At 49.7% G+C, this 27,080-nt stretch overlaps 10 protein-coding genes across 10 annotated transcripts; 5 read left to right on the forward strand and 5 right to left on the reverse strand.

Moving 5' to 3' along the window:
• Positions 1 to 371: 371 nt before the first annotated feature.
• On the forward strand, positions 372 to 855 carry N7458_006640 (uncharacterized protein; the record flags this gene model as incomplete). Its single annotated transcript, XM_056910022.1, has 2 exons — positions 372 to 650; positions 721 to 855. The coding sequence occupies 2 exons, from the start codon at positions 372 to 374 to the stop codon at positions 853 to 855; spliced, it is 414 nt and encodes a 137-aa protein (XP_056765726.1).
• A 1,268-nt stretch (positions 856 to 2,123) lies between these two features.
• On the forward strand, positions 2,124 to 3,713 carry N7458_006641 (putative nucleoside hydrolase; the record flags this gene model as incomplete). The annotated part of the gene is made up of 6 exons (XM_056910023.1): positions 2,124 to 2,159; positions 2,216 to 2,319; positions 2,374 to 2,543; positions 2,612 to 2,646; positions 2,726 to 3,025; positions 3,084 to 3,713. 6 exons carry the CDS (start codon positions 2,124 to 2,126, stop codon positions 3,711 to 3,713), a joined length of 1,275 nt encoding a protein of 424 aa, XP_056765727.1.
• A 2,292-nt stretch (positions 3,714 to 6,005) lies between these two features.
• On the forward strand, positions 6,006 to 7,151 carry N7458_006642 (uncharacterized protein; the record flags this gene model as incomplete). Its single annotated transcript, XM_056910024.1, has 2 exons — positions 6,006 to 6,563; positions 6,630 to 7,151. 2 exons carry the CDS (start codon positions 6,006 to 6,008, stop codon positions 7,149 to 7,151), a joined length of 1,080 nt encoding a protein of 359 aa, XP_056765728.1.
• Positions 7,152 to 7,998: 847 nt separating this feature from the next.
• Positions 7,999 to 10,108, forward strand: N7458_006643 (C6 transcription factor; the record flags this gene model as incomplete). Its single annotated transcript, XM_056910025.1, has 2 exons — positions 7,999 to 8,880; positions 8,939 to 10,108. 2 exons carry the CDS (start codon positions 7,999 to 8,001, stop codon positions 10,106 to 10,108), a joined length of 2,052 nt encoding a protein of 683 aa, XP_056765729.1.
• Positions 10,109 to 10,345: 237 nt separating this feature from the next.
• Positions 10,346 to 10,796, reverse strand: N7458_006644 (uncharacterized protein; the record flags this gene model as incomplete). Its single annotated transcript, XM_056910026.1, has 2 exons — positions 10,346 to 10,618; positions 10,716 to 10,796. 2 exons carry the CDS (start codon positions 10,794 to 10,796, stop codon positions 10,346 to 10,348), a joined length of 354 nt encoding a protein of 117 aa, XP_056765730.1.
• Positions 10,797 to 12,124: 1,328 nt separating this feature from the next.
• N7458_006645 (uncharacterized protein) lies at positions 12,125 to 12,752 on the forward strand (the record flags this gene model as incomplete). Its single annotated transcript, XM_056910027.1, has 2 exons — positions 12,125 to 12,449; positions 12,523 to 12,752. The coding sequence occupies 2 exons, from the start codon at positions 12,125 to 12,127 to the stop codon at positions 12,750 to 12,752; spliced, it is 555 nt and encodes a 184-aa protein (XP_056765731.1).
• A 139-nt stretch (positions 12,753 to 12,891) lies between these two features.
• On the reverse strand, positions 12,892 to 14,436 carry N7458_006646 (MCT family MFS transporter; the record flags this gene model as incomplete). Its single annotated transcript, XM_056910028.1, has 4 exons — positions 12,892 to 13,321; positions 13,375 to 13,958; positions 14,032 to 14,138; positions 14,208 to 14,436. 4 exons carry the CDS (start codon positions 14,434 to 14,436, stop codon positions 12,892 to 12,894), a joined length of 1,350 nt encoding a protein of 449 aa, XP_056765732.1.
• An 863-nt stretch (positions 14,437 to 15,299) lies between these two features.
• On the reverse strand, positions 15,300 to 16,662 carry N7458_006647 (uncharacterized protein; the record flags this gene model as incomplete). The annotated part of the gene is made up of 4 exons (XM_056910029.1): positions 15,300 to 15,706; positions 15,766 to 16,122; positions 16,226 to 16,427; positions 16,492 to 16,662. 4 exons carry the CDS (start codon positions 16,660 to 16,662, stop codon positions 15,300 to 15,302), a joined length of 1,137 nt encoding a protein of 378 aa, XP_056765733.1.
• A 1,412-nt stretch (positions 16,663 to 18,074) lies between these two features.
• Positions 18,075 to 19,340, reverse strand: N7458_006648 (ankyrin repeat domain-containing protein; the record flags this gene model as incomplete). Its single annotated transcript, XM_056910030.1, has 1 exon — positions 18,075 to 19,340. One exon carries the CDS (start codon positions 19,338 to 19,340, stop codon positions 18,075 to 18,077), a length of 1,266 nt encoding a protein of 421 aa, XP_056765734.1.
• Positions 19,341 to 20,142: 802 nt separating this feature from the next.
• On the reverse strand, positions 20,143 to 26,684 carry N7458_006649 (MFS multidrug transporter; the record flags this gene model as incomplete). Its single annotated transcript, XM_056910031.1, has 15 exons — positions 20,143 to 20,699; positions 20,756 to 20,803; positions 20,857 to 21,099; positions 21,157 to 21,286; positions 21,344 to 21,757; positions 21,821 to 21,981; positions 22,429 to 22,500; positions 22,803 to 23,294; positions 23,353 to 23,817; positions 23,867 to 24,447; positions 24,514 to 24,608; positions 24,669 to 24,945; positions 25,009 to 25,231; positions 25,285 to 25,488; positions 25,547 to 26,684. 15 exons carry the CDS (start codon positions 26,682 to 26,684, stop codon positions 20,143 to 20,145), a joined length of 5,100 nt encoding a protein of 1,699 aa, XP_056765735.1.
• Between the last annotated feature and the right edge of the window lie 396 nt (positions 26,685 to 27,080).

Raw genomic sequence — 27,080 nt, forward strand, 5'->3', positions numbered from 1 at the left:
CGCACACGAACTGTTCGGCACGCGAAAGTATACGGCGAATTGGTGGCTCGCCGCAATGGAGGAAAAGGGGAGCGGGTTGTCGGAGAGGGGTTCGAGGGGAAATTCAAAGGACCCGGTCGAACATCGAAGTTGTCGGGGCCTGGGAAAATCGATTGGCAAAGTGCAATCGGAGTTTCAATTGCACTGCTAGTGAGGACACAGCTCGCAAGCCCAACGCAGGTTGTCTGCGATGAGAGATGGGGAGAGTGTCGAGGAGACAGGGATCCGAGGAGGCCACGCTCAATTTGGGGAAATTGGGGGTGGATTGCGCTCGGACGGGGGAGGCGAGGAAGAAAGACAACGCAAGAAGCTGTGCTCAGCGGGCAGATGGCATGGATACCGAAGCTACGCAGAGAGCGAAGAAGGGTGGGAAAGAAAGGAAAAGAAAAACAGCGCCAAAGGAAGGTCGAGGGACAGGAGAAGAGGAGGAGGAGGTGGAGGTGGAGGGCGAGCCAGAAAAGGACACGCTGAGCCAATTCGACGGGACAGTACTGCCGGGTAATTCCCCGTCACAGCAGCGTATTGGTAACTTTACCGGGGTTGAGCACCACTCCCTGGAAAGGCTTTCAGCGATGAAAGTATACGAACAAGAACGTGGTATTTCCAGAAAAGTATGCTATAGGCTTTGCAATATTCGATCAGACGTTGAATAGCATTATGAATCCCTCCAATTGACTCCAGACTGGTCAGTGCTGTACCAAGGGGATCAATATCCATGTACCTCCTCTCTCGTACACCGCCGGTAACTTTAAATTACCCGCCCAGGCTAGCCTTCCCCTTGTGACTCGGACTCGGGACTCACCCACCAACCACTAACAAGTATAACTAGTCCCTGATATGGTTGGCTATGGAGTAGTTAATGGACTAGCGCTGCTGGGAATTCACCAGAGTGGCCCTGCAAAACGCAGAGCTGCGAATCCACCGGGTGTGGAGAGCTGGAGAGCTACAACTGGGGGACCGCGAACAGGCCACGTCTCCTCCACGGCTGTCTCATTTCCACTCCGCTGCTCCAATGTACAGACTGTACTCCGTACAGTGTATACTAGGGAAAGTACTCATAAATATGTGTACTCTGGACTTTCTGCGCCCTGAAATTAAACCAGTCTAGCGACCCCCTGGACGTGATGACAAGTCCCCTTTGGTCCACCCACTCAGCGTCCATACTCCGCCCATCAGTAGCTCTCGCGTCGATCCGGCAGGGGATCTGGTCGACCCCTTGCAGCCACCCTCACGCCCCCGCCACGAGGGGCGGAAATGAACTGCTGATGAATCGTATCAAATGTAAACACATATTCATCACTGAAACATGAACTATTTCCTAATGATCTATCGGAGCTCTACAGGACTCATGATTCATGGCCACCTATCTTATATCTTAAGATGTAGACCTCACGTGCTCCCGCGTTATCTGATTACCTAAACATATCAAGCGGCATGAGTTGTTTACGGTATTAGGAGTACTTACCATAATGCTTCCATAGGAATTCGATACATTCGAGAAGACCATATCATGTACCTCAAAAGTCACAGACGGAGAACTGTTGTGGAATGTTTGTATATCCCCGAGAAAGGGTCAAAATAGTTAGTAGTTGCGCAGGATCAACTCCTATCTTCCCCTGCTCTCCTTTTTTGGACACATTGAACGCCATGGGAGGTGTTGATGACGAATGACATTGAACCCCTGATTGACAGGTCTCAACATGCAGAATAATGCACCACAGAGTCTAGGTTCTATGCGAGATAGCGGGTGGCTGGAGACTGGCCGATTGGTCAAATCTCAAATCGACGACACGAACATGATCGTTGGTATGGCATGGTGTTGTGTGAGTAACCGCGGAATATTCTTCATTTCCCATGTCTATTTTTGTAAGGGGTAACAAGTCAATGATCCGAGTCGGAGCCAAATGTGCCTCCGTGTAGAGTCGCTAGTCAACGTACTTCCGGAGAGAAGCTCCTGTAGTTCTCATTGTGGGGTTGATGCCTGAGGAAGCAGCCCTGACGATAGCAACTGCGCAAGTGACTTCCACCGGCGATAAGCGTTCTTTCCCACTTTCATCCCTCCAAGTAATTTGACATATCCCACCATGGCTCGCAAGAAGATCATTATCGATACTGATCCCGTAAGCCATATTCCTTCCTAAGCATGCAGATTCCCACCGGATATTGACATCCCCAGGGCATCGATGACATCCTCGCCCTGCTGCTGGCGCTGTCCGCCCAGCCAGAAGAGGTCGAGCTGCTGCTTATCTCGTTGACATTTGGCAACATCGAGGTCAAGAAGTAAATTAACCCAATCCCTCCCAAGAACCCCAATATCTAAATCTCACCTTTTAGCTGTCTCCGAAATGTGGTCTCCATGTTCCACATCCTCGAGCGTGAGGTTCAATGGCGTCGCCAGCAAGGCCGCCCAGAAGGTTTTGGCGCTATGCGTGCCTTCCGCCCCGTTGTCGCCGTGGGTGCAGAGGATCCGCTGGAGGACCAGAAGATGCTGGCTGATTATTTCCGTATGTATCTGGCTTGCTGGCAGCTCCATTACCTTCGTTGAAGTGCTTTTCTAAGAATTACCCCGCAGATGGAACGGATGGACTCGGGGGCATCCATGCTAGTGTATGGCCATACATCTAACCCCCAATTGCGCAAAGTTGCGTGTTCCCATGCCATGAAAGTTTCTAACTGATGGATATAGCACCCGCACCTTACTCCTACTCAGACTTGGGAGCACCTCTTCGACCCAGCGGTTGATCGCCAGGGTATCGAGACCGTCAAGACTGGCGCCGATCCCGAAGACCATTCCTTCATCCCGTCCAAGCTCCCTGCTCACAAGGAGATCTTACGGGTATTGCGCGAGAACGAGCCGGATACGGTTACTCTGGTTGCTGTCGGCCCACTGACTAACTTGGCTCTTGCATCTGCCGAAGACCCCGAGACCTTCCTTCGGGTGAAGGAGGTCGTGGTCATGGGTGGTGCCGTGAACGAGCCCGGCAATGTGAGTTGAAGTCTCGGGATCATAGCGTGGGCTGGATTCTGACCTAATGATTCCGCAGGTCACCCCAGTTGGCGAGTTCAACGCCTATGCTGATGCATTCGCCGCCGCACGGGTGTTTGCACTAACATCGCCCAACCCCAACTCAACTCTGCCACCGTCCCAGAGCTCTCTACTTCCACCTTATCCCGCCAAACTGAGCCGTCAATTGACCCTCCGCCTGTTCCCACTGGACATCACTCTGCGGCACAATCTGTCCCGCGGTGAGTTCCGCACTGCCGTAGCCCCCCTCGTCGAGGCTGGCTCTCCTCTCGCCGAATGGGTCTCCGCCTTTATGGCGCACACTTTCCAGACCCTGGAAAGACTGCACCCAGGCCACGTGGGTGACGATGCGGAGCTCAGTCTGCACGACCCGGTTTGCGTGTGGTACGCCCTGACGTCTGAGGACCCGCACTGGGCGCCCACAGCCACCTCCCCTGAGGATATTCGTATCGAGACGACGGGCCAGTGGACTCGTGGAATGTGCGTTGTTGACCGGCGTAGCCGGCACCGAATTGAGGGTGACGAGGAGACTTCGAGTGACCACGGCCGTTGGTTGAGCCAGCGTGCTGGTAACCGTATTTATCGCATGGATGTGTCGCCCGCGGAGAAGACATTTGGAAAGATCCTCATTGAGAAGCTTTTCGGTTAGAGTGGTGATGATTTGATGTGAATGGTATAGCTAGAGTAGATCTTGATGGTAATGAATAGAGATCTTTTGTTCTAGACCATATCCACCTGGTAAAGCTGTCAAAATGCCTGGGCCTCCCTGCGTGGCAAACGTATCTGCGTTGCATTGACCGATGCCGACCCGATGATTTTTAGTGAAAAAGTCGCGAGGCCTGGAAGGGTATGTGAATTTTATGTCAAGTAAATAGGTAGATAAAAACCTCCAGGTTAATGACGATATGTGAATTCTGGTTTCATATGTTTGCGGTAGTATGTAACCTGTATAGTCCTTCGGTCTCTAACAAGAAGAATTAAGTGAAACACTACCCTAAACCCTGGCATCCAGTGTTCCTAAGTCCAATGCATACATCTACATGATTCCAATCACACCTTTCGGCTCATCGCGAGAACGTCACAAAACGCCTGACTTCGCAACTTGTATTTTCTGGTGCTGTCCACAAATCCTACTTCGCGCGGATGTCCTTCTAGTGCTACTTCCGTTTAGAGATGGAAGCACAGAAAGAGGCTTAACCCTGCTCCTACGGCCCAATTGGTTTATACAAGGTGCAGGAACTGGTTCATGCCAAGGATATTAGATCTGGTATCCGACTCGCGTTTACACCACAGAGCTTTGGTTTTGAGACCTTAGGTGGATACCACTAGTACATGACTACCAAGTATCCGGGATGGAATTGGGCTGCCGATCGCGAATTATGGTGCTGATTGCCTTTCGATTTTTGAATTGAATACAAGATCTGGCAGATGATAGTTGGTTCTGCCGCAACCTATTACGTTGAGCGTGGCTATCGGTATAGCTTGGGAAAACGGTATGCCCAGGGATCTGGCGGAGCGGGAGACCTCCGTTGCTTGCAGTGGAGAAGGAACATGTGACTGACCCTGCTATTATCTCTTGATGATGATCAATGACAATGTGAAGTACACACTCCTACGCGTGATACTACACTGGCCCCTTCTATGTGTACTGCCCTACGACTTGATCTTTTCACTGAGCCCTGAACTTTTGTCGAGGGTCATTACTGAATCTGAAATAAGGATTTGCTTCGAGAGGCATCTAGGATGATCGGACAAGTATAAGCTGAATGAACTGGTTCGTTGGCAATCTGCATGTGCGGAAGTGATCCTTGCATGTGAGCTGTTGGTCAGCGCTGGACTCCAATTACCTGTTCAGGGCACAATTAGTGATGATCATCAAAGCGATTTGAATAGTCAGATTCTTATCCTCAGCTCTGCAAAATACGGGAAATGTGCTTGTGCTTACTCCATTGATGACGTGAAACCATCACAGTCAATTGCGCGACGGTGATTTGGTGCATCCTCTTGCCTAAGTTGGAATTGTAAATCATCAGGGGTTCCAGGCTGTCACGACTCACTACGTCAGGAGGAATAGAGACCAGGCCTATATAGTACAGTAGTAACCAGAGTAATGGTAATGAAGTTGGCACGTGGGCTCCCTGGGAGATGGAAGAGGAAAGCAAAACTGAGAAGGAGCCCATGTGCCCGCCTGGACCCTTGGTAGAGTGATACAACTTTGTTGCCTGGTTTGCCAGGAACAGTTCCGAATAATCATCTTCTTCGTTATAAGAGTACTACTATTAGGAGTCCAGGAGGGTGGTGAGGGGTCGCAAAAAGTAGGTTTGGCTGGTCTCCACGCAAACGTAGCCCCGACGATCCCTCCACAGAGATGGTAGGACGAAGGCGAAGGCCAGATCGTCCAGGCATACTCCTGCCGTAGTCCGTGGGTGAGCACCAGCAATTGCCTGCGAGTCCAGGGCGCACGTGCTGGGCTACCACTCTGGATCGGAGGAGGGGGGGAGAAGAGTGGAGGTACTCGGTACTGCCAGGACTTGGAGGAGGTACTTTAGATACTTGGACATTAGTGAGTATCCATCATGTACCCATCAGATCACCGGCAAGTACCAAGTCCGTTGTCCAGGGCAAGTCTGCGGTTGATGATAAGCTCTTGGCCCCACCAGCAGCGCCCAGCAAATGCCCGTCGTCCCTTGGGCCACGGGGATCCCCGGCCAATCAGCGGGCCCCGTTGTGGCTCGTGGGCGCAAAGCACGCGACACCAGCTTTCTATAGGGACGCCTCCATACCACGAGGTCACCACCACTCGGCCTTATAATTATGCTGGCTCCTCTGCCTCTGCCTCTCGGCGAAGGAGACCTGCATCTTTCACCCTTCTCCTCCTCCTCATCTCCCATCTCCTCTCTCTCTCTCCATGTCTCGACCTCGATTCCCGCCTACACCAGCCATGTCCGGTGAACTGATCATCAAGGATCAGCCCGTCGACGCCTCCGACTCCTTCGCTCTGCCCCCGGCAGCTCTGGGTCCCGCCAAGGGGGACTCAGCCAGCCGACGGTCCTCGCGATCAGACCCAACTTACGTCCCCGCATCCCCGACATCCCCCGAGCTCACTGCTCGGGGACGGCCATCCCAACATGCTCGGTCGGGGACAGCATCCAAGCGACCACTGGAGGATCTGGACCTCCCTCCGCCGCCGACTCGCACCCGCAAGATCATTCAAATGAAGCCCAAATCTCCCGCAACTGCCAAGTCTCCTGCCAAGCCCAAAGAATCCACCAAAGCAGCAGCTCAAACTGCATCTGAGTCAGCAAATGCCAATACCAATGGCTCCAAGAAGAAGCAGCCAAGTGCAACCAGTGCGGCGGGTCGCAAGATTGCTCGTAAGACTGCTCACAGTCTGATTGAGCGCCGCCGGCGGTCCAAGATGAATGAGGAGTTTGGGACATTGAAGGATATGATTCCCGCCTGCCGAGGCCAGGAGATGCACAAACTGGCCATCCTTCAGGTACATCCTTCTATCTTATTCTCGATTTAATACCATCCCAGGACTCCGAATCTGACAATCATCCAGGCCAGCATCGACTACGTCAACTACCTGGAAAAATGCATCCAGGACCTCAAGACCGCCGGCAGTGCCCATCCCACAGCCGCGCCCCCATCTCCCACCTCCCCCGAATTCATTGCCGAAACTGGCACAGATACAGTCATGTATCAAGCACCCCAACGCCCTCCCTCTTCCACATACTACTCCTCCGCCTCCTCTGCCGCTTCTCCAGAAATATTACCCCCAAACACTCACATCTATGACGCATCTCCATCATTTTCTCCCCGCACAAGGATGCCCTCTGTCCACACTCTCCCAGAGGCTCCCTCAATCCTGCCCAGTCCCGCCTTGGGTCCTAGTCACCTGTCCATGGACAAACTCCATGAACTCCAAGGCATTGATCACGAAGCATCCGCTGCGCTGCTGATGTTGACGCGGGACCGCCGGGGGACTGCAGACTCAATCAGCGAGCACTTCCCCGGTAGCACAGCACTGGCAACGCCAGAGGACGGCCGGGGAGTGTTGACTCGCAGCGGAGGAAGGGCATGAGTGTGCGGGATCTTTTGATCTCATAGATCGTGGGGATCTGTCATGTGTTATGTACTTCTGAGCTTTACTTTTCATGGTGATATTTTGCGGGCGTTGGGAGGGTTTACAAGAGCTTTGGTTTCTTTTAGAGTCTAATTAGTGCGAGGTGTTGGATGAGCGATTATATCCTGGGGAGTTCTTTGAAATTGGTAATTTTTGGAACGTCAAAAGAATGAAATAGTCTTACGTGTGATGAAATAAGACCTTGTGCTTTATTGGTCGACAATATAGTTGCTCAATCTTTCTTTTCTACTGGAGAGTCTTGTGCAGGCAGGGGAGTGTATCATAGAGACGGATTGGCGTAGCGGATGATCGGCGCCAAGACCACTGTATAGTTCTATCTGCTAAGGACGTGGCTCTCGTATACATATTCCAGCTACCCCATGACGCCAGACAACAGGTCAACCTTTATCAATATCCGCAACTCTGGCCCGTACTCAAATCAATAAAGGCCAACCGTCATCACAGTGCATTTCCCCGGGTTTTTCATGGGGTTCTGCGTGGTCTCTATCCAGGACCCTGACCCACCTGGAATCCACATCACCACATGTCCACTCCCTGATTGGACAGAGTTATCGGCAATTCACCAAACCCCGACCTCCGAACGACCGAGCCTTTATCGTAATTGATCATCTCCACAAAGCAGCGCAAATCTCGAGCGTATTTCACGCAGAAGAAGCCTAAGAGCGCAAATTCCGAGCCCGAAACAGCGCGTGGGGCCCTTATATTACCGACACAATCCTCGCGAGCGGATGTATTAATGTTCTGAATGACCGAGCCAGCGTACTCGTCATCATCATCATCGACTATGGAGCACGTTCGCCGCTACAACGTCGAGCGCTCATGTCTCCGCTGCCACGAACGGAAAGTCCGTTGCGATAAGGGTGTGCCGTGCAATAAATGCGTGCGCCTCAATGTGCCTTGCCAGTACCCCGGGCCTAGGCGAGCCAAGCGCCGCCCACCCAAGACGACGGTGACGGATGTCGTGACGCGGCTTGAGCAGCTTGAGCGCTCAATTACCACGCTGGCGGGGAACAAGATGGCTGGCACTTCGGCGCAGGTGAATCAAGCGCTTGCGGCCTCGAATGCCCGGATTAGTCCGGTGTCGTCGTCGAGTGAATCTGCGGCGGGTCCGGGGATCCGGTCTTCCAGAGATGAGGAGCCGCATCATGGGTTCTTGTCGAAGGATGGGTGTTATATTGACGAGCCGCTGTTGTCACGGGTGCTGGAGAAAGAAAAGGATTTACAGAGTGCTATGGGCTCACCGAATACGGAGAATACGTCGTCGAGGAAACCGCCGCCATTGAAGGTTGACGGGATTATCACCAATCCCAGATTGTTTCAGGCGGATTTCAAGGCATTGTGTCCAACTCGGTGGCAGGCTACGGTGCTCTGGCAGATATTTCTGAGCAGGGTGGACCCTGTCTTGAAGGTGATTCATGTTCCGACGACGACGCCGCGTTTTTTCACGGCTATCAATCGGCCTGATGCGGTGAAACCGGATGTGCATTGTCTGCTATTTGCGGTCTTCTTCGCTGCTACCACGGCACTGGTCTCGGATGATCCTACTAATGAGGGGACTCGGGAAGATCTACGTCGATATCAACAAGGATTGGAGCTTGCCATGCACAATTCTTGCTTCCTGGACTCTCCTACTCTGATTTCACTGCAAGCAATGGCCATCTACCTTGTAAGAACCACCAAAAGTCCCTTTCAGAAACCGAACTTCATCTAAAACCTATATACAGACATGTCTCCGCTACACTAATAGTGGCCGCTCCGGCTTCACACTACGAGGCCTCGCCCTCCGTGCCGCCCAATCCATCGGCGTCCACCGCGACGGCAAAAACTTCAAACTCCCACCACTAGAATGCGAACTCCGCCGGCGCCTCTGGTGGATGCTTTGCACGACAGACGCCCGCATGGCCGAAGACCACGGCATCACAATCTCCGAACAAGACTTTGGCGCCGACACCGAATTCCCCACAAACACCGACGACCAAAACCTCACAGAAACCCAAACAACCCCCGCCCAACCACTCGCCCGCTGGACAGAAATGACTTTCATCCTCATCCTCTCCGAAATAAACGCTCTGTCGGCGCCGATCACCCGCGCAGGTGCCCACGCCGAATCCCTCATCTCAGACCTGAAAACCCGCCTGCACGAACGCTACCTGCAGCACGCGGATATGGATATCCCCATTCAACGACAAGGCGTGATGGTCGCCCAAGTCCTCCTGTCAAAATTTGAAGTACACATGCGCCAGAAAGCCCTGCAGCGCCGCTCAGCCGCGGAATCAGATTCAAACGCCGAGGCCGCCTCGGCCTTGCTCGCAATGGCCTGCCACGGCCTCGAGCTCGGGCTGGACATGTACTCGGACGATTTACTCCGCGGTACGCGCTGGTTAACCTCGACATATACCCAGTTCCACCTGCTCACGTATGTCCTGTGGCATCTATGCGTGTACCCGACTGGCCCGCATGTCGCCCGTGCCTGGCGCGACATCAATCGCCATTTCGATCTCGCAGAGAATGATCCTTCATGGCCAGATCCCGGACCCAAGTGGCCCGTCCTGGTCGGGCTGCGGGCAAAGGCGTACAAGATTCGCCAGGCTCATGTTCCGCCCGTGGAGGTGATTCCTGAGAATAATGCGCTGGGGAACATGGGGAATGTCCCTGTTACGGCGGCCGGGGTGGGTAACGCTGGGCTTGGAACGGAAACGGTGGTTGCGGCTGGTACTGGGGCTGAGAATGCAGGTGCTGGGATTGGGATGGAGGGGGGATTTGTGCAGAGTGCGGAGGCATTGTTTGATATGAATGGGTGGGATTTGAATTGGGTGGATTTTCCGGATTGGAATTATTTGGCGCAGAGTCTGGCGGTTATGGGGCAGGAGGGTGGGAATTATCCAGTTGGTTGAGTAGAGGGATTGGGTTAGAGGGAGTATTGTTGATAATGATGCGATAGACCGGAGTTTCGGGGTTTAGTACTTAATACCCTTTGATGTACCTTTCCTGGTTTTATGATCTTACTTTGATACTTTGAATAAAAGATCGCAAAATGAGCATTCCATCATCGATCGATTCAGTACTACCTCCATAACAATATAAAATCCCATCAGCGCACAAAAGTCAACGCCAAATCCTCAAATCAATAATCAATGCTTCTTCCTCAAACCAAGCACAGCCACAACGCCGAAAATCATCAAAAACAACGCAATAGTGATAAAAGTCCGCGAAACCATAGTACAGCAATGTTCCTTGCTGCGCCGTCTCTCCCGCCGTTCAAGTTGGCGATCGCATTCCTCGCAGTGGGTATGCGGCTTGGTAGAGTTGAGCTGGGATTCGTTTAGTTCATCGTGAGATGTTGAATCGTGCTGGTGTGCGTCGCGCTCGAGATCGAGTTCGTCGGCGGCGGCGACGCGGGAGTACTGCTCATAGAAATGATTATGAACCTCAGTGTCGTAAAAATCTCCCAGTCATACAGGGGGATGCTCTTCTGAGGGGATGTGAAGGGTGATGACGTACGCCTGTCAGTGGGTTTGATGGCCGCTGTGAGTATAGTTCTTCGTAGGGCGGGGCTACTTCGTTTGGAGTGGAGGAGCCCATGGTGGTACTGATAGAGTGTGTGACACTGTTTGATTTTATTGTGTTTATTGGCAGGATGAGATGAGATGGAGATGGAGAGAGAGAGATAAAGGCGATCCGACGTCGTGGTCGTCGTATTGAGGCTCGGGAGGTTGTCGACTAGGCATCCACCATCCCGGCTCCTGTTGATTGGATGCACCGTACCGGGGCGCTAGGTGCGAGTGACTCTGCCACCCAAACGATACTGCTTCTATAGGTATCTTTTGTTAGGGAAATCATATAAAAGGTACTTCATATCGAAATTCAAGTGTCTCAACAACAACAATCGTTGAAGCCCTAGAAATTAAAATCTATAATCTAATTAGCTATTTAAGTAATACCTTGAAGTTTCAGTGTAAATTTCTGAGGCCCATTGTAAGATAATTCACCTTCGGTTAGGCCCTGGAGCGACGGTAAGATAGTAAATATTTCTCTAAAGTCGCCCTAGAAGATCGTCTTTAAAATAAAGTATTATATTAAAGTATTATATAACTCTTCTAAGTTGGTGAGAAAGGGAAAGAGAAATTGTGTCCTGGGTAGGATCTGTCGAATTCTCGCAGGGAAAAGTGGACCCATCTGAAGGCGCTGGTCATGGAACAGGGGGTTCATCATCGACATTCCATTTCATCCAATGAGGTATTTGAATCGTCGCAAAAATGTTGATAGATCTCAAATCTACGGAGTACTCCCTTTTAGACTAATAAGTGGATCAGCCAAGTAATAAGCAATCGCCCACTAACGTAATTCACGCATGTCCGGGTCACCCGGTTGAGCGGGTCACCCCAAAACTCCATACTAAACGCGATTTTTCAAGTCATAATATATCAACAACGAGAATATGATTTTGCTTGATTCTAAGTATACTATGATCTCCTAATATAATAATTAGTATCGCACAGCTTATATATTCAGAAAATGATTATTTACATATATTACCAAAAATACGCTCCGATCGAGCGATGTAGATATATATATCCATAATATCACACCCTAAAATATTTCTCGAGCTTATAAAAATATCTAGTAGGATATATTTCATACTGAGGGACCATAAGATCATATAATTAGCCTTAAGCGTTGGAATTTGAAGTTGTGAAATATTGCATTTAGTATGGTGTTTTGGGGTGACCCGCTCAACTGGGTGACCCGGTCATGCGGGAACCACGTTAAGGCGAAGATCAAATCTCCACTTTTTGTCGTGTCGACCGACACGTCTTAGCTCCGGGCCCAAGTTGTCAATACACAAAGCCTGTAGCGCCGCACAACTCATAAAATTTGCCTAACACCTTTCTCTCAGAAAATTATCGAGCATGGCTGCAGTACAGACAGAGAAAGTCGACGACTTGCTCGGCCACACAATCGATACAATCTCTGTTGTCAAGCTGCGCCAGATCTTCAAAACAATTTGCAAGGTGTGCCCTGAAGCAAAGAAGCATGCGGAGGAGCTACTCCTTGCAGATACTAAAGACGCAAAGCCTGGCCCTCGTGTGAACGAGGATGGACAAGAGGACAAAGATGCGTTGGCCAAAGAAGAGAGCACCAAACGACCCGTGCCACGCTACGCCTTTTGCGGGAATTGCGAGAAGGAGTTTGACGTGACAACAAACACAAGCACTAGCTGTCTATACCATACTAGTAAGATATCCACCACCCCATCTTCATCATGACCCCAGTCCCGGATTCGGAGCTTTCGCTAATTGTCCTATAGTGGCAGACGAGCCTGACGAGTGCCTCTATGAAGATAATCCCACGTGTCCTTCGGATCCTGACTCGATGGAAGCGCGTGAACAGTACCCTGAGTTCTTCACGTTCAAGTGTTGTGGACGGAATCGAGAGGAAGATGAGCCTTGTACTGTTGGATGGCATCAAGAGCTAAATGAGGAGAAGCAACCATACTGGAAGAGAGCTCGGGTGGGATATGGTGCGGCATATGTGTGAAATTTTGACCAATGACTATGTTGTCAACATGTTGATGAGTGAAGATTGTATCTCTGCTAGTAGCTATTTGCCTCCACTCTTAATATTCCAAGTATATACACCACACCTCATGCAGAAGTTATACTGAGCCAGTCCTCGCTCAAAACTTGGCTTTCAAAACCAACCCAGTGTGATAAAGTCGGGTAGTCAGGATGAAAAAGCTTCCAGCAAGAAGGAAAACCCCGGCAAAAGCCTTCATGCCCGTATATGAACCGTGGTCTCGAGAGAGAATAGCCCCTGCAATAGGATTGGTCGTCAAACCACCGAACGACGAGAACAAAAACAACAAGCCAGTTCTGTACCCGATCTCCGGGAAGGGCGAGATTTTTACCACCAATGCCGCTGCGAGGGAGACATAGGCACCAGAAGCGAACCCGAAGAGAGCGGCGAAGACGATGATTGCGGCGTTACTCGTGGCAGGTATCCAGAGAGCGAGAACTAGGATACTAGCCAGCATGCAGGCGCTGACGAGAATGTTGTAGGCACCCAGCTTATCAGAGCCAATACCAGCACCCATCCGGCCAAAGAGACTGTAGTAGGGTATGTTAGTCTGTGAAAATTCGAGCTAGAAAGCAAAATTTACCTTGCTGCATTCAATATCGGAACCAAGTATTGGGCCAGAGCGTAGCTCATGCCGGCATCCATGGCCTGAATCACTAGGTAGTTGATGGGAATAAAGATACCGAAAGTCAATAACAAGAATCCCGTGAAAATGAGCAGCATCTTGATTTCACTGAAAGGCCGAAAAAGGCTGGCCTTATCTAGGCTCTGAGGCTTCGGCGGCACTCGCGACCGAACCGTTAGGATCGCAATGCTCAACAGGAAAAGGATGAGAAATGCAGCAGTTCGCATTGCCCATGCATATCCAACCTCAGCTATCATGCGGCTGACCATAATCGGGAAGATCACGCCGCCCAAGCTGGATCCAGTGGAGACAATTCCGTACACGGCACCGCGCTTCTTGTCGAACCAGCTTGGGATACAGTTCATCGATGGTTGGAAAATGGCACATACTCCCATTGCACTGCAAACGCCCTGGGACAGAAGCACTTGGTAGTATTCTTTCGAGATGGATGCCATCATGAGGCCGAAGACGTGTAGGATTGAACCGCCAATGAGAACGTAGCGAGGTCCAAAGTTATCATAGAGTCGGCCGACGATAGGTCCCTAGAGAGATGAACTATATTAGTAAATCTTGACATTTGTCACGGTATATTTTCAACTCAGTTCATTGACCCACCATTGCAAACATGAAGAAGATTTGAAGCGATGGAATCCATGCGATGGTACTCGCGGAGTACTTGGAAAGAAGAATTGTCTCGTAGTAACTTTGGAACTCTCCAACACCTGGTATAATAGAAGAGAGTTAATACTGCATTTGAAAAATGTCCGATAAAAATTTTATGGTGGACATACTATTGATCCATCCGAAGGTGCAGAACAACGAACACCATGCGCCTAGCACCATCAGCCAAGCTTGTAAACCTCCATCAGGAGGAGGCTCTTCAGTCGACCAGTTCTTTGGAGCTTCGGCATCTTGAACTTCAAGCCCAGCATCGGATTCCTTCATCACAGCACTATGGTCGGCGATGGCACCAGAGGGCGTGCCTTCGGGCGGCGCTATCTTGGCTTCGGAGGCAGACATATCTGGCAATGAAAGAAATTCTCCGATTCTCCGATTTCCTTCAACGAGGCTCAAACCTCAGATGCTTGTTTCTAGTAAAAGAAAACTCCCAGACATTGGGAAGGAGTTGGACTTATTGGATCTGAGCTCGGCGAGGTCGGTCATTCGTGAACTGCCGCATCTACTTCATGGTGGATCCCCTGGAGTCCTGAACGACCGATACGCGAGAGGTATCATTTTGAATCCTTGGGGCGAAAATATCGTATTGCTGTTGACGGATCTCGGTAAGAAAAAAAAGGAGCTTTCATCTGAGGCATCGCTGTTGAGGTAAAAAGCTCAAATAAACAGCAACCCTGAGATTCTGAGACAGCACGACCGATTGCCATGCCATGCATCCAGTCAAAAACAAGATAAGCTTATTTGAACCACGTGGCTCCCACGTGCTATCCTTGATTCAAATAAAGTGAATTCCGTATTTAGGGCGTGACAATCCTCCCGATCAGCGTTGAGAGATCACGTTGGTTGCTTAGATTCTCGAACCGTTCATTCAGCATCCTCCGCATGAATCACTCGAACAAAGCAAAGCGGGACTGAATGGCCGCGCAGCCTCTCTATTCATTCGGCCAATTCTTTTGAGACTTCCATTCCACATGTACGTCTGGCACATCACGAACGTGTTTTGCTTAGAGTCGAAATTAGTCTTTCTGAACTTCAGGGCAGTGAACAAGCTTAATTTGACCCGATTCATCATCCGTTTCTAATAGAAAGGCGCATTATCAGTCATGGATTAAGTTCAAAACGCACTCATAGAAATGTTGTTATTACAATATTTTTTAAACATATAAGAAAGATATTAATATGACTGCTCCCACTGACGAGTACCATCACTGAGGATGATTCTTGTAGCGAGACACCTCCACCCAACCCTCCGGGTTGCTCGGCCTACTCAGAACCGTAAGAGGGATCTCAGCCTCTTCCTCATCATATCTAGAGAAAGAGCCCGCTGAAGATCCTGCACGAATTGGTTCAGCTGAAGCGGACGCCCCCTTAGTCGACGAGATAGATATAGTGGTGGTAATGACAGGACCAGCAGCCCCGGAGGTGAGATCTCCTCTGGACGAAGTATACTGATTGTAGCCCTTGTATGCAGGTATACTGCGAGACTGTCCATGAGACTTGATGAACCGACGGGTGAAGGGTCGGAACAGCGGCCAGACAGGTGGAATCGACATGGAAATGAGAACGACCCATTCCTCAACCTCACCCCAACGGAACAGAATCCCGACACCGTCTATTCAACAATATTAGCATTGATCAGGGTCTCGCTGGGAGCATAGAAAGTCTACTCACATGACGGATCGTCGCTCAGAATAAAGCTGGCTGCCCATGTTCGCACGATGGCTGCCGCACCGGCAAAAATACCACAGCCCATGAGGAAACTCAAGCCCCATTTCAATTTTCGATCGATCTTGAGTGGGGCCAACATCGTGATCGGGATAATGGCCAAATAGAAATCGGAAAGGGCCGCGACAGCTCCTGCGAAGTATGTATAGTGTACACTCATACGGTGATCACACTGGCTTTGACGCAATGGATCCCAAAGCGCATTGGGAGGGGTGCATTGGAACCAGGCGAGCACGATTTGTGGGATATTGAGGACGATATTAAGCACGGCAACGGCGATCAGACTACGGCGGATCTTGAGGTCTTTGTAAGACAATCGAGGTCAGAGTGCAGTTCAAGAATATACTCGAAATCTTGAAACTCAAGTTGCCTCGGAGCTGAACCGGAAATAGGGAATGGAACCTACTGCCTTGCGCATTCATCTCAATCAGGAACGCTGCCACAGCGATCTTTCCCGTTGGAATGGCCATGTTGAAGAAGAAGACCGTGATCCACGTGTAAAGGAGGTAATTTCCCAGCGCGCCAGTCTCCACCAAGACTTCAATATGATTTCCGAGTCCATGGAGAATAGAAATGACACCAAAGGTCTGCGTGATAGTAGTGAGAAGCTGTTGACTCTTGTTAGTACGACTATTTTGTTGCGTTATCGTGTAATGGAGGCCAAGCTCATACCCAAGCGACAAGGGACAGAATCAATGCCGTGGTGCCGAATTTGTTGACTCTCAGTCGCACGTAGACTCGTAAGATCATGAACAAGGTGGCCACTGATCCCAATGCCAGTCCCAGGCGGAGATCGCCAGGGCCACGACCCCCATATGCTGGAAATTTCTCGTGCAGGCCCATGACGGGAAGGCTGGCAATGATGATCGAAATCACCTCGCTGGGTAGACAGACATATTTAGGTACCCCGTCCCCTCACATCAACCAGGAACTGTTGAACATGAAATTCTCGGTTCCGAGCGGACATTGACCAACGGATCTGGTTTCAGTTTCCCCAAGTGGAGAATCGAACCACTAGATCCAAAGGCTTAGTGCTCCAACTGCTCCAACTGTACTGCGTCGGGCCTATGGAATGCAGTCCGACCAGGTGGAGTCAGATTTCCAGAACCGCCGAAAGATCCGGCCAGATCCATTGAGCTTGCTCAAGGGCTAGCCCTGCCTTGTGCTCCTTCCGTCCTTGGGGGTGTAAGCCAACGCTTAAGTATGAATATTATTGGGGAAGATTGGGAAGATTAAGAAGTACTTTTTGTTTCGTGGCGAGTTTCCTCTTCGGCTTGAAGGAAGTACCGTGATGACCCCTCGTGGCTTTTCTGGAAGATGCGCCTATTGGGTCTCAAAAACATAAGATTCCATCAATCTTATGTGAGGCAAATATTGCTGCGACGACGCATTTTGCCGATGCCCTTGCAGCGACCACAAAACGAGGGTGGAGAAACGAGGTCCGTGTGAAGATGATCTAATCGCGTGTGCAATGATAGTTCAAGATCAGGTCTCCGCAGTGTCCGCACGCAAGCCCCCTCGCTAACCATCACCCACCACCTACCTATCTTCAATTCCACGTTAACCTTGGATCGTGAAGTGCATCTGTCTGAAACCTCCGAGTCAACCCTTTCCTCTTCTGGATTAGCGCCGCCACCTTCAACTTTCCATCGGAGCAATCGCCCTATTCGCGTGGCCAGAACCACGTGGAAGAATTTTTCCATACAAAATAGAACATCATTCCCCGCCTGACTAATCTCCATTAGAGAACGTTGCTATTTGCTGTTCATATACGCACGACACACTACTGCAACCCCACTGGAAGGCGTCAACCCTGTATATTCCAATATTTGGAGTGAATTCTGCTGCTTTGTGCATACTTTTCAAGTCCCGACGAGGCCGAGGAGCCCGAAGAGAAGCGCGCAGAGCCACGATACGGTACAGATATTTCTTCTTTTGAGGCACGCATATACATCCCTCATAGTGGGGAGCTCTGGTAAGGGGCAAATTTTGTGGGGGCTTTTTTTTAATATTTTACCTGTTCCTCAAGAAATACTCTTCAAAAAGTTTGGAAATAAAGAGTTTCCAAATCAAAGGCAGAAATTGCAGATACCAAGTCCGACACTTCAGGAGAAATAGAAACAGGTGATATCTTCAGCAGAATAAGCAAAGAGCGAGCTATCTACAAGGGGATATTTATAGACAGAGAATGCGAAAGGTAGATGGCCTAAACTGAGAGCTCCTCGTTTGACTCTTCGAATATCACCAGGTCAAATTCAAGTGTCGCTCCAATACCGCTTAGCAAACATGGCGTTGATCAGCTCGCGGTGAACTTGGTCTTCTAGCGCTTTCATCGATCCTGGCTCGGGTGACTGGTAGACTGGCCTACGACAGATTTTTGCAGGTGGGTTAGGCTTTGCGCCACGTTGGAGCAGCGAACGTACGATGGGCTCGCAATTGCACCGTCGCGCCGCGCGCATCAACAGGTTTTGTATTTGAGGATTCTCAATATCTGCACCAAATTCCACCAAAAGATGAAATTCATCTGATTTCCTTGCTCGTGCTGCAGCTTCAAGAGTCACATCGCTGTCTGCTGCGGCATCAGCGCCATACTCCAGTAGCAGCTGAATGACCTCGTAACTGTCCTCGCGGTCAATGGCCAATTTTAACGGAGTCCAACCCCGACCGGAATCTCCTAGTTTGCCAGGTGATTCTCGGGCATTTGGGTCGGATCCATTCTCAAGTAGAAGCCGAACCATGCTGACAGGAGCGCTGTGGACCGCGTCACATAACGGAGTCCGACTTTCCACGGTAAACTGAAAGTTAATTTGGGCACCTTCTTTGAACAAAAGATGCACGACTCGCGTCTCGTCCCCACGCCGCGCAGCGTGTTGTAGCATGATTTGGATGTCGTCTTTGGCGGTTAACTTTAGACGAGGGAACTTGCTGCGAAACTGGTCAAGCAAATAGTCTGCGATTTCATTATGGCCCTCGCGCGCTGCGTACGTGATAGGTCGACGGCAGTCCAAGTCGACTGAAAGGAGAGAGGCGCCACGGCTCAGAAGCATCTTGACAGTGTCGAAGTGGCCACCACCTGCTGCCAATGCGAGCGGGCTCCGACCAAAGCGACTCTTATGATTTACATCAACTCCATAGTCCAAAAACTTGCCCACAACAGAAGTGTGACCCTGTTTGGCAGCATTCGAGATGGGGTGCCTTGCCAACGGGATCGGTCCATCACATAGCTTAAGGTACCGGAGATGCTTGGCTCTCGGGAAAGCCCCTGTACACGACCAATAGTTTGACTTCCAGCATACATCTGCTCCAGCATCAACAAGTCGCTGTAGAGTCCCTAAAGAGCCGCGATCTGCAGCCCACCATAATGCGGACCCTTCGTTGTGTGTCACGCCGCGGGCGTAGAGATAACCATTGAGGCTGTAGTATAGAGCAGGATGACATTGAACGAGTGCGTTGAGATCTTGGAGACTCAAGTCTTGGATTATTTGCGTGAGTAGCTCCGCAGGTAGTTGAAGAAGTGACATCTTGGTGACCAAATGATGCAAGCTGCATCTGAAGTTCGTTTGAACAATCGACTTGGGTTCGTTCAGGGGTGACTCAGAAAGACTGAATGCAACGAATCAAGAGCCTCAAATACTTACACCACAAGTAACACTCCGCGATACGCTTAGATTTTCACAAGATTATAAATGGTCGAGATTAGGCACTGCGACACAGGGGCCGAAAGGGTAAGCTGACCTGTCATTATTCTAAATATCTGCGCCTCCGGCCATATATTTATCAATAATAAGGCGAGATGAATTTTTGTGACTGTCACGTCACATAACGTGATGAACGTATGGGTGCCTGGTCTGTTATACTTATACCCAGTCTGTCCGCTCCTCATTCTATCAACACAATGCTTTAATGCTTAGTGATAATTTTGGCAATATTATGGGGTAAGAAAGCGAAAATTCTCCGTACGTACGACGCAAATACGTCTAGGGGGCCAAACGAAACAGCTTCAATTTGGCCCCCAACCGGTTAACTTTAAGTCGTCAGCTCCTCGCATAAGCATTCTATCTAGAACATTGCAATTTGGAATTACGAGGCTAACGCTAATAAGGAACATTTGGGGGAGATTGGAAGTATTCAATGGATGTTAAGAATGAAGTATATTGAAGTTAAACATTAAACAAGTGTGGTGCTCATGATGTTAATATGATGTTAAATCCAGTAATGTCCAAAAACACCATTTGTTTATGCAATGCAAATGCTCAGCATGAACGCAAATTAAGAAGCAGCTCGTGGTCTCATCATGTCTTCCGTATGCTACAAAGCAACACCTTAAGCCTCGTCGGGAGTTCTCGTTCCACTTGAATGTTTAGTCATATCCTCCTCCTCCAATCGTTGGCAGAACGGACTTCTCTTCCGGATCGACGGGCCAAAGTATAACAATGCAAAAGGAATAGGGATGCACGCGATACTGGCGAACCCAAGTATTGAGGTTGCCCATGGGACACCCAGTTTGGCGTACAGCGGATCAGCAGCGAGAGGGAACAACGCTCCCGCAATACTGCGCATAATGACCGAGGACGCGAGTGCACTAGCAGAATAAATTTTGTAGGCATCGGTGACATATGTCAGAAGTGAAATGAAGGTTATCTGGTATGCGAGTCCAAAGATTAACCCTGAAAGCACAGGGACGATCCAGTGGATACTCGGTTTTGCCGACCAGGCCAGCCAGAACATGCTGATAGCTAGGAGAGGACCAGCTGTGCAAGAAAGTGGAAGTCGTTGATATTCGGGACCCGAGGCCCAGCGCTTCCCGAGTTTCTTGGCTTTCTGAAAAATCATGTCGTAGTATAGAGCAAAGAGACAGGATGATGCAGCGCCGATGCCCACTGTTCAAAATTAGACATGTGCCGACCATTTTAATTAGAGAAGGATATAAACTCACTTGGAAGGTATGTGAGAGAAGTCGTTGCGACATCAAAACCATATGTTCCTTTGCGGCCTCAGCTTTGTTTCCTTCATTCCGGGACATTCGTGAAAACATACCTTCGAAGATGATGGGATATGCTTGAAAATAGAAGAACACCATGCTCCACGCCAGAGACACATAGATAGCAGTGAAAAGAATGATGGGCTCAAACACAAGCATTGTGAGTGGACGCGTGATGGTCTGAGCGAGAGTAAAGGCCGCGTCTGATTTCAGTTCTTGTGGAGCAAAATAACTGTTGTGTCCAGTCTCTTTACGTAGCTTTTTAGCTTGCTTCTTCAGTAAGACGGGCGCAAATGTTTCTGTACGTTGCAAATTAGTTGACTTAAATGAAGAGGTTTACTAAGTTCGCTCCTTACCTGACAAGAATAGAAGAGCTGTCCATGTAATACCACAGAGAATCAAGTCAATACGGAAGGTCCACCTCCAGCCATATCGGACAGAACATCCAGAGATAATAGGTCCAATGATTGGTCCAAAGCTGGAAGCCTATTGTTTGAATTAGCTTGGCTTGAATTGAAGTTCCGTCGAGGCATCGTAACATACCGACATATACAAAGCCATTGCGCGGCCACGACTCCGCATATCTGAGAACATATCGGCATACACTCCGCCAGAAACAGTCTGCGGGGCGGCAGCCATAGTACCACAGATGACACGAAAGATCAGCAGGGCTGTCCAATTCGGGGCAACGGCACAGCCAAGTGTCCCAAGAACAAAGACAGTAAAGGTCCAGAAAAGAACGGGTCTCCTTCCAACTGTCTCACTCAAGGGACTCCAGACCAAGGGTCCGACACAATATCCAATCAAGAAGATAGCCGTTGGTAAGACCTTTTGGCCGTCCCCTGACAGACCGAAGTCCTGCATTATAGTGGGGACTGCATTGCTAGGCAAGGAGGATGACACGCCACTATTGAGCACAATAAATAGCCCCACAACTGCATTGTATATTTTCTTTTTCTGGGGTTGCTGTTAGTTCTGGAAATTTCCGATTGGCCTAGTGCTTTGTGATAATCAGCTTACAAGCGTCCAATTGGTGGGGTCTGCGGATGAGTCTTCTGAGAACTCGACCAATATCCCTTCAGGGGCCAAATCAACAAGGGTGTAATTTTCATCTTTTGTGGTACTTGATGTGTGCCTGATTGAATCTGACACGATCTCCTCGTTGCAACTAGGCTGCTTATCTAGAAGCGGGAAACAGTTAGAGGCTTTGTTGACCAGGCCGGATATGCGGGGTTGTATCCCACCTGAAGGAAAAAGGAGATTCATGGTTCGAGACAAGATTGAACAACCTATATGCATGATAATTATACGTAGATTGAAATGAATTTTGAGAGGGGATACGTAAAGGGATATCCAAAGACCATATCTGCCAACGCAGAAATCTCCGGAGACAAGGAACTGAGCGTTTTATAAAACAAATTCATGATCGATCACTGCGAGTAGTGGAGTCCAAATTTTCATCGGAAAATTGGAGTCATAAAGTCTAGATTCCCGCAACCATGCATAGTGTTCCAAGCTACGAGTTTTGGAGTCAATTGAGCACACCAATTAAGTGGCTGCTATAGTTCAAATTCTGAGCAAGTGATCGGGGCCGGTCCGGGGCCGAGTTTTAGGGCCATCTGGCATACGGCGCCGGCCTGGGTCCGGGTTGTTGACGGGTGCTGCCGACGCCTGGTCCTCCTGCCATTGCACGTTTTTGACTCGATCCTGTATAAGTTTTGGTCATTAGCGTGCAAATTCATGTGGATTGTGGTCGGTGGACTTCATTTTGCGGCCCAATCTTGTGATCGTCTCTCGTTACCCTTCCATCTAGCGTTCGAGCCGGCCGAGACTTTCAATATTGAACTAACTACTGCAGAACAACTTGATAAAAGATCTTATTACTATTGGAACAGTATCTTAAGAGGTTTGATGGATCTTGAGTGTTATTATTATGCTGCATGGGTATTCTATCAAGGCAAAGAAGGCATCATAGGCAAGAAGTCAAAGATATCATTCTGACCTTCCTCGAAAAGACCGAACGAGTCTGCGATGGAATTGGACACCGTCCAGGTTGGAGCATCCATTGTGTCAGGCAGCCTTGGGAGAGGCGGTCTGGTTGTTGCAGCTGCATCACCACCTGGCATTGGAACCATGTTTGTATCTTTATCACTCGGAATGGCCGCGCCGGGTCTATACCGAGGATCCTCGAGTGGTGCCAAAGGAGGGGCATTCTGCATGGGACTGTCTGGACCCCTGTATGAAGGCACGGGCCCATCGCCTTGTTCGGACATGTGGGTTGCGTCCGTGCTGTCGTTACTCTGTCGATCGTTGCTGAGCGGACGTTGGCTAGCGATGAGAGCACGGGCGTAGTTCACGAAGATAGAGACTGTGCGGTGGATATCCGGATATGGTGGCTGTTTCAGGAAGTCGCAGATCTTTTCGGCCCGTTCCAGAAGGAGACTTTGATCGATCAGATTAGGACGCCAACGGGCGATTCGAAGTGCAAAAGTAGCTGTTAATGGTTAGCACCCGCGTTTAGCGAGGTACATTGATTGAGGAAATCAACTTACTAACAAAGGCGACTGTCAATGCAGGGTAGGTTGGTGCCCATGGGAATTGGCAGCGATAGGCTGGCTCGCCAATTAAGAATGCTAGCTGGTCCATAATCGTTGCAACGAGAGATTGCCATAGTCCCATGACATTTTGGTCGATTCCCTCTGCTTCAAAGTTGGACGAACCAGGCTGTAATTTTTGAATTCTCGCCAAAGAGGCACAAAGGACAAATATCCTCGCGTAAAGCAGCATGAGCTTCAGACTGCTTCGTTGAAAAGCGCCAGCGTGGAAGCCGTTGTCTTTTTGTTCGGTGTTACTCAAAGTTTCTTCCGGGGTTTTAACATGGGTAGGCCAGGACTTACTGTTGTGAATTTCATCCCAAGTAGTCCACCAGTTCTGTAGCTTCGTCATGATTGTTGGCAGTTCTGTTGATACTATTTCCCGAACTGAACTTGAGTTGTCGATGACAATGCGCGAGTGGCCTTGCATGAAGTTAGCTAGTGTGCCGAAACCGAGGTTGGCCGTACAAACCTCGAAGTTGATGAAGCTCAATGATACACACTGTTCGCATATCACAAGGCAAGGAGAGGGGGTAGTCTAGAAACCTTCGGAGCTTCATGACATCCACTTCCCCAATACGGGATTTGCGACCTGTCCCAGACGCAACGTCCAGCTCCAACGTGAAACTAATGAGCCACGTTCGTGTTTCCCATACTAGCTGGCGCTCTTCCATGGAGGCAGAGAGTGAACTGCGAGGGAGAGTTTCTTGAGATAACAGTGTATCTAGCGATTTCTCCAATCCCGAGTCTAACGCCGTGCGCAGTATGAGCGCGGTTGAGAACCAGGTTTTCTCTGAATAGGCAGCTAGAAGGACCATCGCTTGCACAGTTTCAAGCTTAGTGGGACGTTCAAAAAAGCTGTCTTCTGCTAGTCTCTGCGATTCGTCTTGCAATACGCGCTGCATGTGTGTGTCGCCGCGTAAATCCATCACGGCTCGACTCGCAAGATAGATAATCACCGTGAAACAAAACAAGGAACGTGACCTGATAGAGTCGAACGTGTCACGTATTGGGTCAAATAGTGGCAGAAAGTTCTTGCTTCCGCCGACAAATCTGCCATTTGTTAGTGTCCTTTTTTTGTAATTCTCCAGAGTAATTAACGCTTGGTTTCTCTCCTACCTTTCATACATGATTCTAGCATTCTCTTCACTCACGATACCACGAGCAATGATATCCCCTCTTCCATCGCCTTTAGTCGAGTTATCTAGAAAGATCTATGGCATTGGTCAGTGGGGGATTCTCTTGAACAACCTCATCGACATGTTTGGACCTACATGGTTATTGTCGAGGAGATTTACGGACATGGAGTGAACGGCTGATGCTGGAGCAATCATGTCATTGGGACTTAAATGCTGTGATTCGGGTCCATGATGATCAGCCGTTTGAGACCTGCGCAAGTCTCCAAATGATGATGAATCGGGCAACGAATCAATCGAGGCATCAAAACTAGCATCCCCTCCCGTAATCGGAGAGTACTCTTGCTCTCTTGATACAGGTGTTTGAAGGCCGCTTCGCTGATCAAGTGGAGAAGTCACTGCCGAGCCGCTATATCTAGACATGATTAGCTATATTCCTAGGAAGGGCAACACTCTGGTCGTAAATAATGAAACTTACCGCGCAGGTGTTGTCGTCTTCCTACGGCGATCACTGCGCCGTCTGGCGTCTTCAATGGGGTCGAGAATACAGTCGCGCCCAGTCGAGCGACAGCGGAAACATGGGACTTGTGTACGCGCATCACAGCGCATTTTCTGCCTGCGACACCACCGGCATGCTTTAAAGAAGCGGATCGGAATGTTCTCCGCCCGAAACACAATCTCCGAACCTCGCTCACTCATGACTGCTGCGGTTAGTGCCCCTGTGGATTGATTTGGTCGGTTTCTGAGCGATGACCACCACTGCTGACATTCTCTGTCTCTGCTTTGGTTGACAGGTTGAATGACTCTTGTGATGTGAAGGTCGTCGTCGTGATTTGGTCATTTCTCTGAGACGGTGACGAACCAACCAGTCGGGTAATCCTTCTCCGGTCACGTGACATGATGCTTCTCTCCTTTCGTTTGCTTTTACGAGGAATTTCATTGCCCATGAAATCATAGTCTTTTCATTGATTCGTATTCTTCATAAAGTCATCATTAAATCTAGGTGATCAACCCACACTGTTCCTTAGGCCGTGCCAACAAAACCTGGATATCCTTTTCATCAGGATGGAAAAGCTCCAGGTACAAGCAAATGGCTTGACATTCTAATTTGGCCCGCCTGGCGATCCACCACAGAGACTCGCACATGGGCCCGTACCAATGAGCGAGAATCAAAAGTGCACGAGGGTCTTTCTCGTGTAACAAGGACTTGAATACCGGGTCCATAAAGCCCAGGAACTGCATATACCTGGCCATCGTGGCTTGGGTACATTTCAAATGCCACAATCGAGTCAGAAGAGAGACAGCAGTGAAGTAAGGACTTTGGGTAGGTTCCATAGTCTTGTTTAGCTGACATAGCTCGACGAGCTCCTTTGGCATATCGTGTATTTCGCTCAGTGGTGGCCTGGCCATAAGCGTACGATAGTCGTCTCTCATGGCATGGAAGATACTATCCGACCGCATTGGATCCGTTGCTTTCCAGACTGCTTCTTTGCCGTGAGACATGTCCAACCAACCTAAATCTGACGAGTCAGAAGGCTTAAGAGGCCATGCTTCCCATGGGGTCGATGCTTCAATTTCGGCAATGCTTAAGAGGCCGAGAATGGCTGCGGCGGCCCAAAGAGCATCGCGATCCTCAGGCCGGATTGGAGACGAAAGCTTCTTGTTGAGCAGTGCAGCTCCTTTTGACCAGTGATATGCCTCTGCAATAGAACGCTTTGCGTTATCTTTTGATGCCGATAGAATTCGATCATGCGTTGCTGTTAATGTCAGGATAACATGCATCAGGAACGGGTTCTGTAGGTATTGATTGTCAGGATCGGTAACGACAATATGAAAAGATCCGCTGATAGTGGTAAGGATTGTATATCGAAGACCTACCTCGATAGCAATGCTAGTAACATGGTTCTGGTAGATCGCATAGTTGTTATTGCCGGCAAATGTGTAGACCGTGCGACGGTAGAAACGATCTAAGCGACTGATACTTTCTGCGTCCAATTGGAAGGACCCCTGACCAGATCCAATGATCGTCGCCGGGCGCAAATAGATTGATGGAGGTCGAGGGAATGCACTGAAAACAACTTGCCCGAAGGAGCTTTCTAGATGGGGTTTGCTAGGCGGATCCAGCGGTGTAGGTTGCAGATCTTGGCCATGCATAGTATTGTAGTTGCAAACGACTCCAAACGCTAGGCACTTTTTGCATTGCGGCTGGCCTTCATCACACTTCAAAATCGCGTTAGCCAGACCATCAGATAGAAGCCAAGGATTAACGATCCACGAGTCTCACTTTGACACGCCGGAGCTTGCAGTTCCGACAACCTCGACGCGACTTAGTATGCGCTCGGCGCCTCCGAGCACCGTTTTCACCGGGACTTGACTTGCGTGAAGCCATCTTCACATCACCAGTTCAGGTGGAGTTTAGTGAACGAAAAAAAGAGGGATCAAGAGAAAGATGTCATGACGGGGTTGAGGCGGACCCACTGCTTAACTCCGGAGGTTGGCCCAAGAAGGTCTCATTGGTTGCCTTCAGACTCGCGCTAACCCTCCGTCGTA

Source organism: Penicillium daleae (assembly GCF_028827525.1).
Source record: "Penicillium daleae strain IBT 16125 chromosome Unknown utg000006l_segment0_segment0, whole genome shotgun sequence".
Classification (NCBI taxonomy): Eukaryota; Fungi; Ascomycota; class Eurotiomycetes; order Eurotiales; family Aspergillaceae; genus Penicillium; species Penicillium daleae.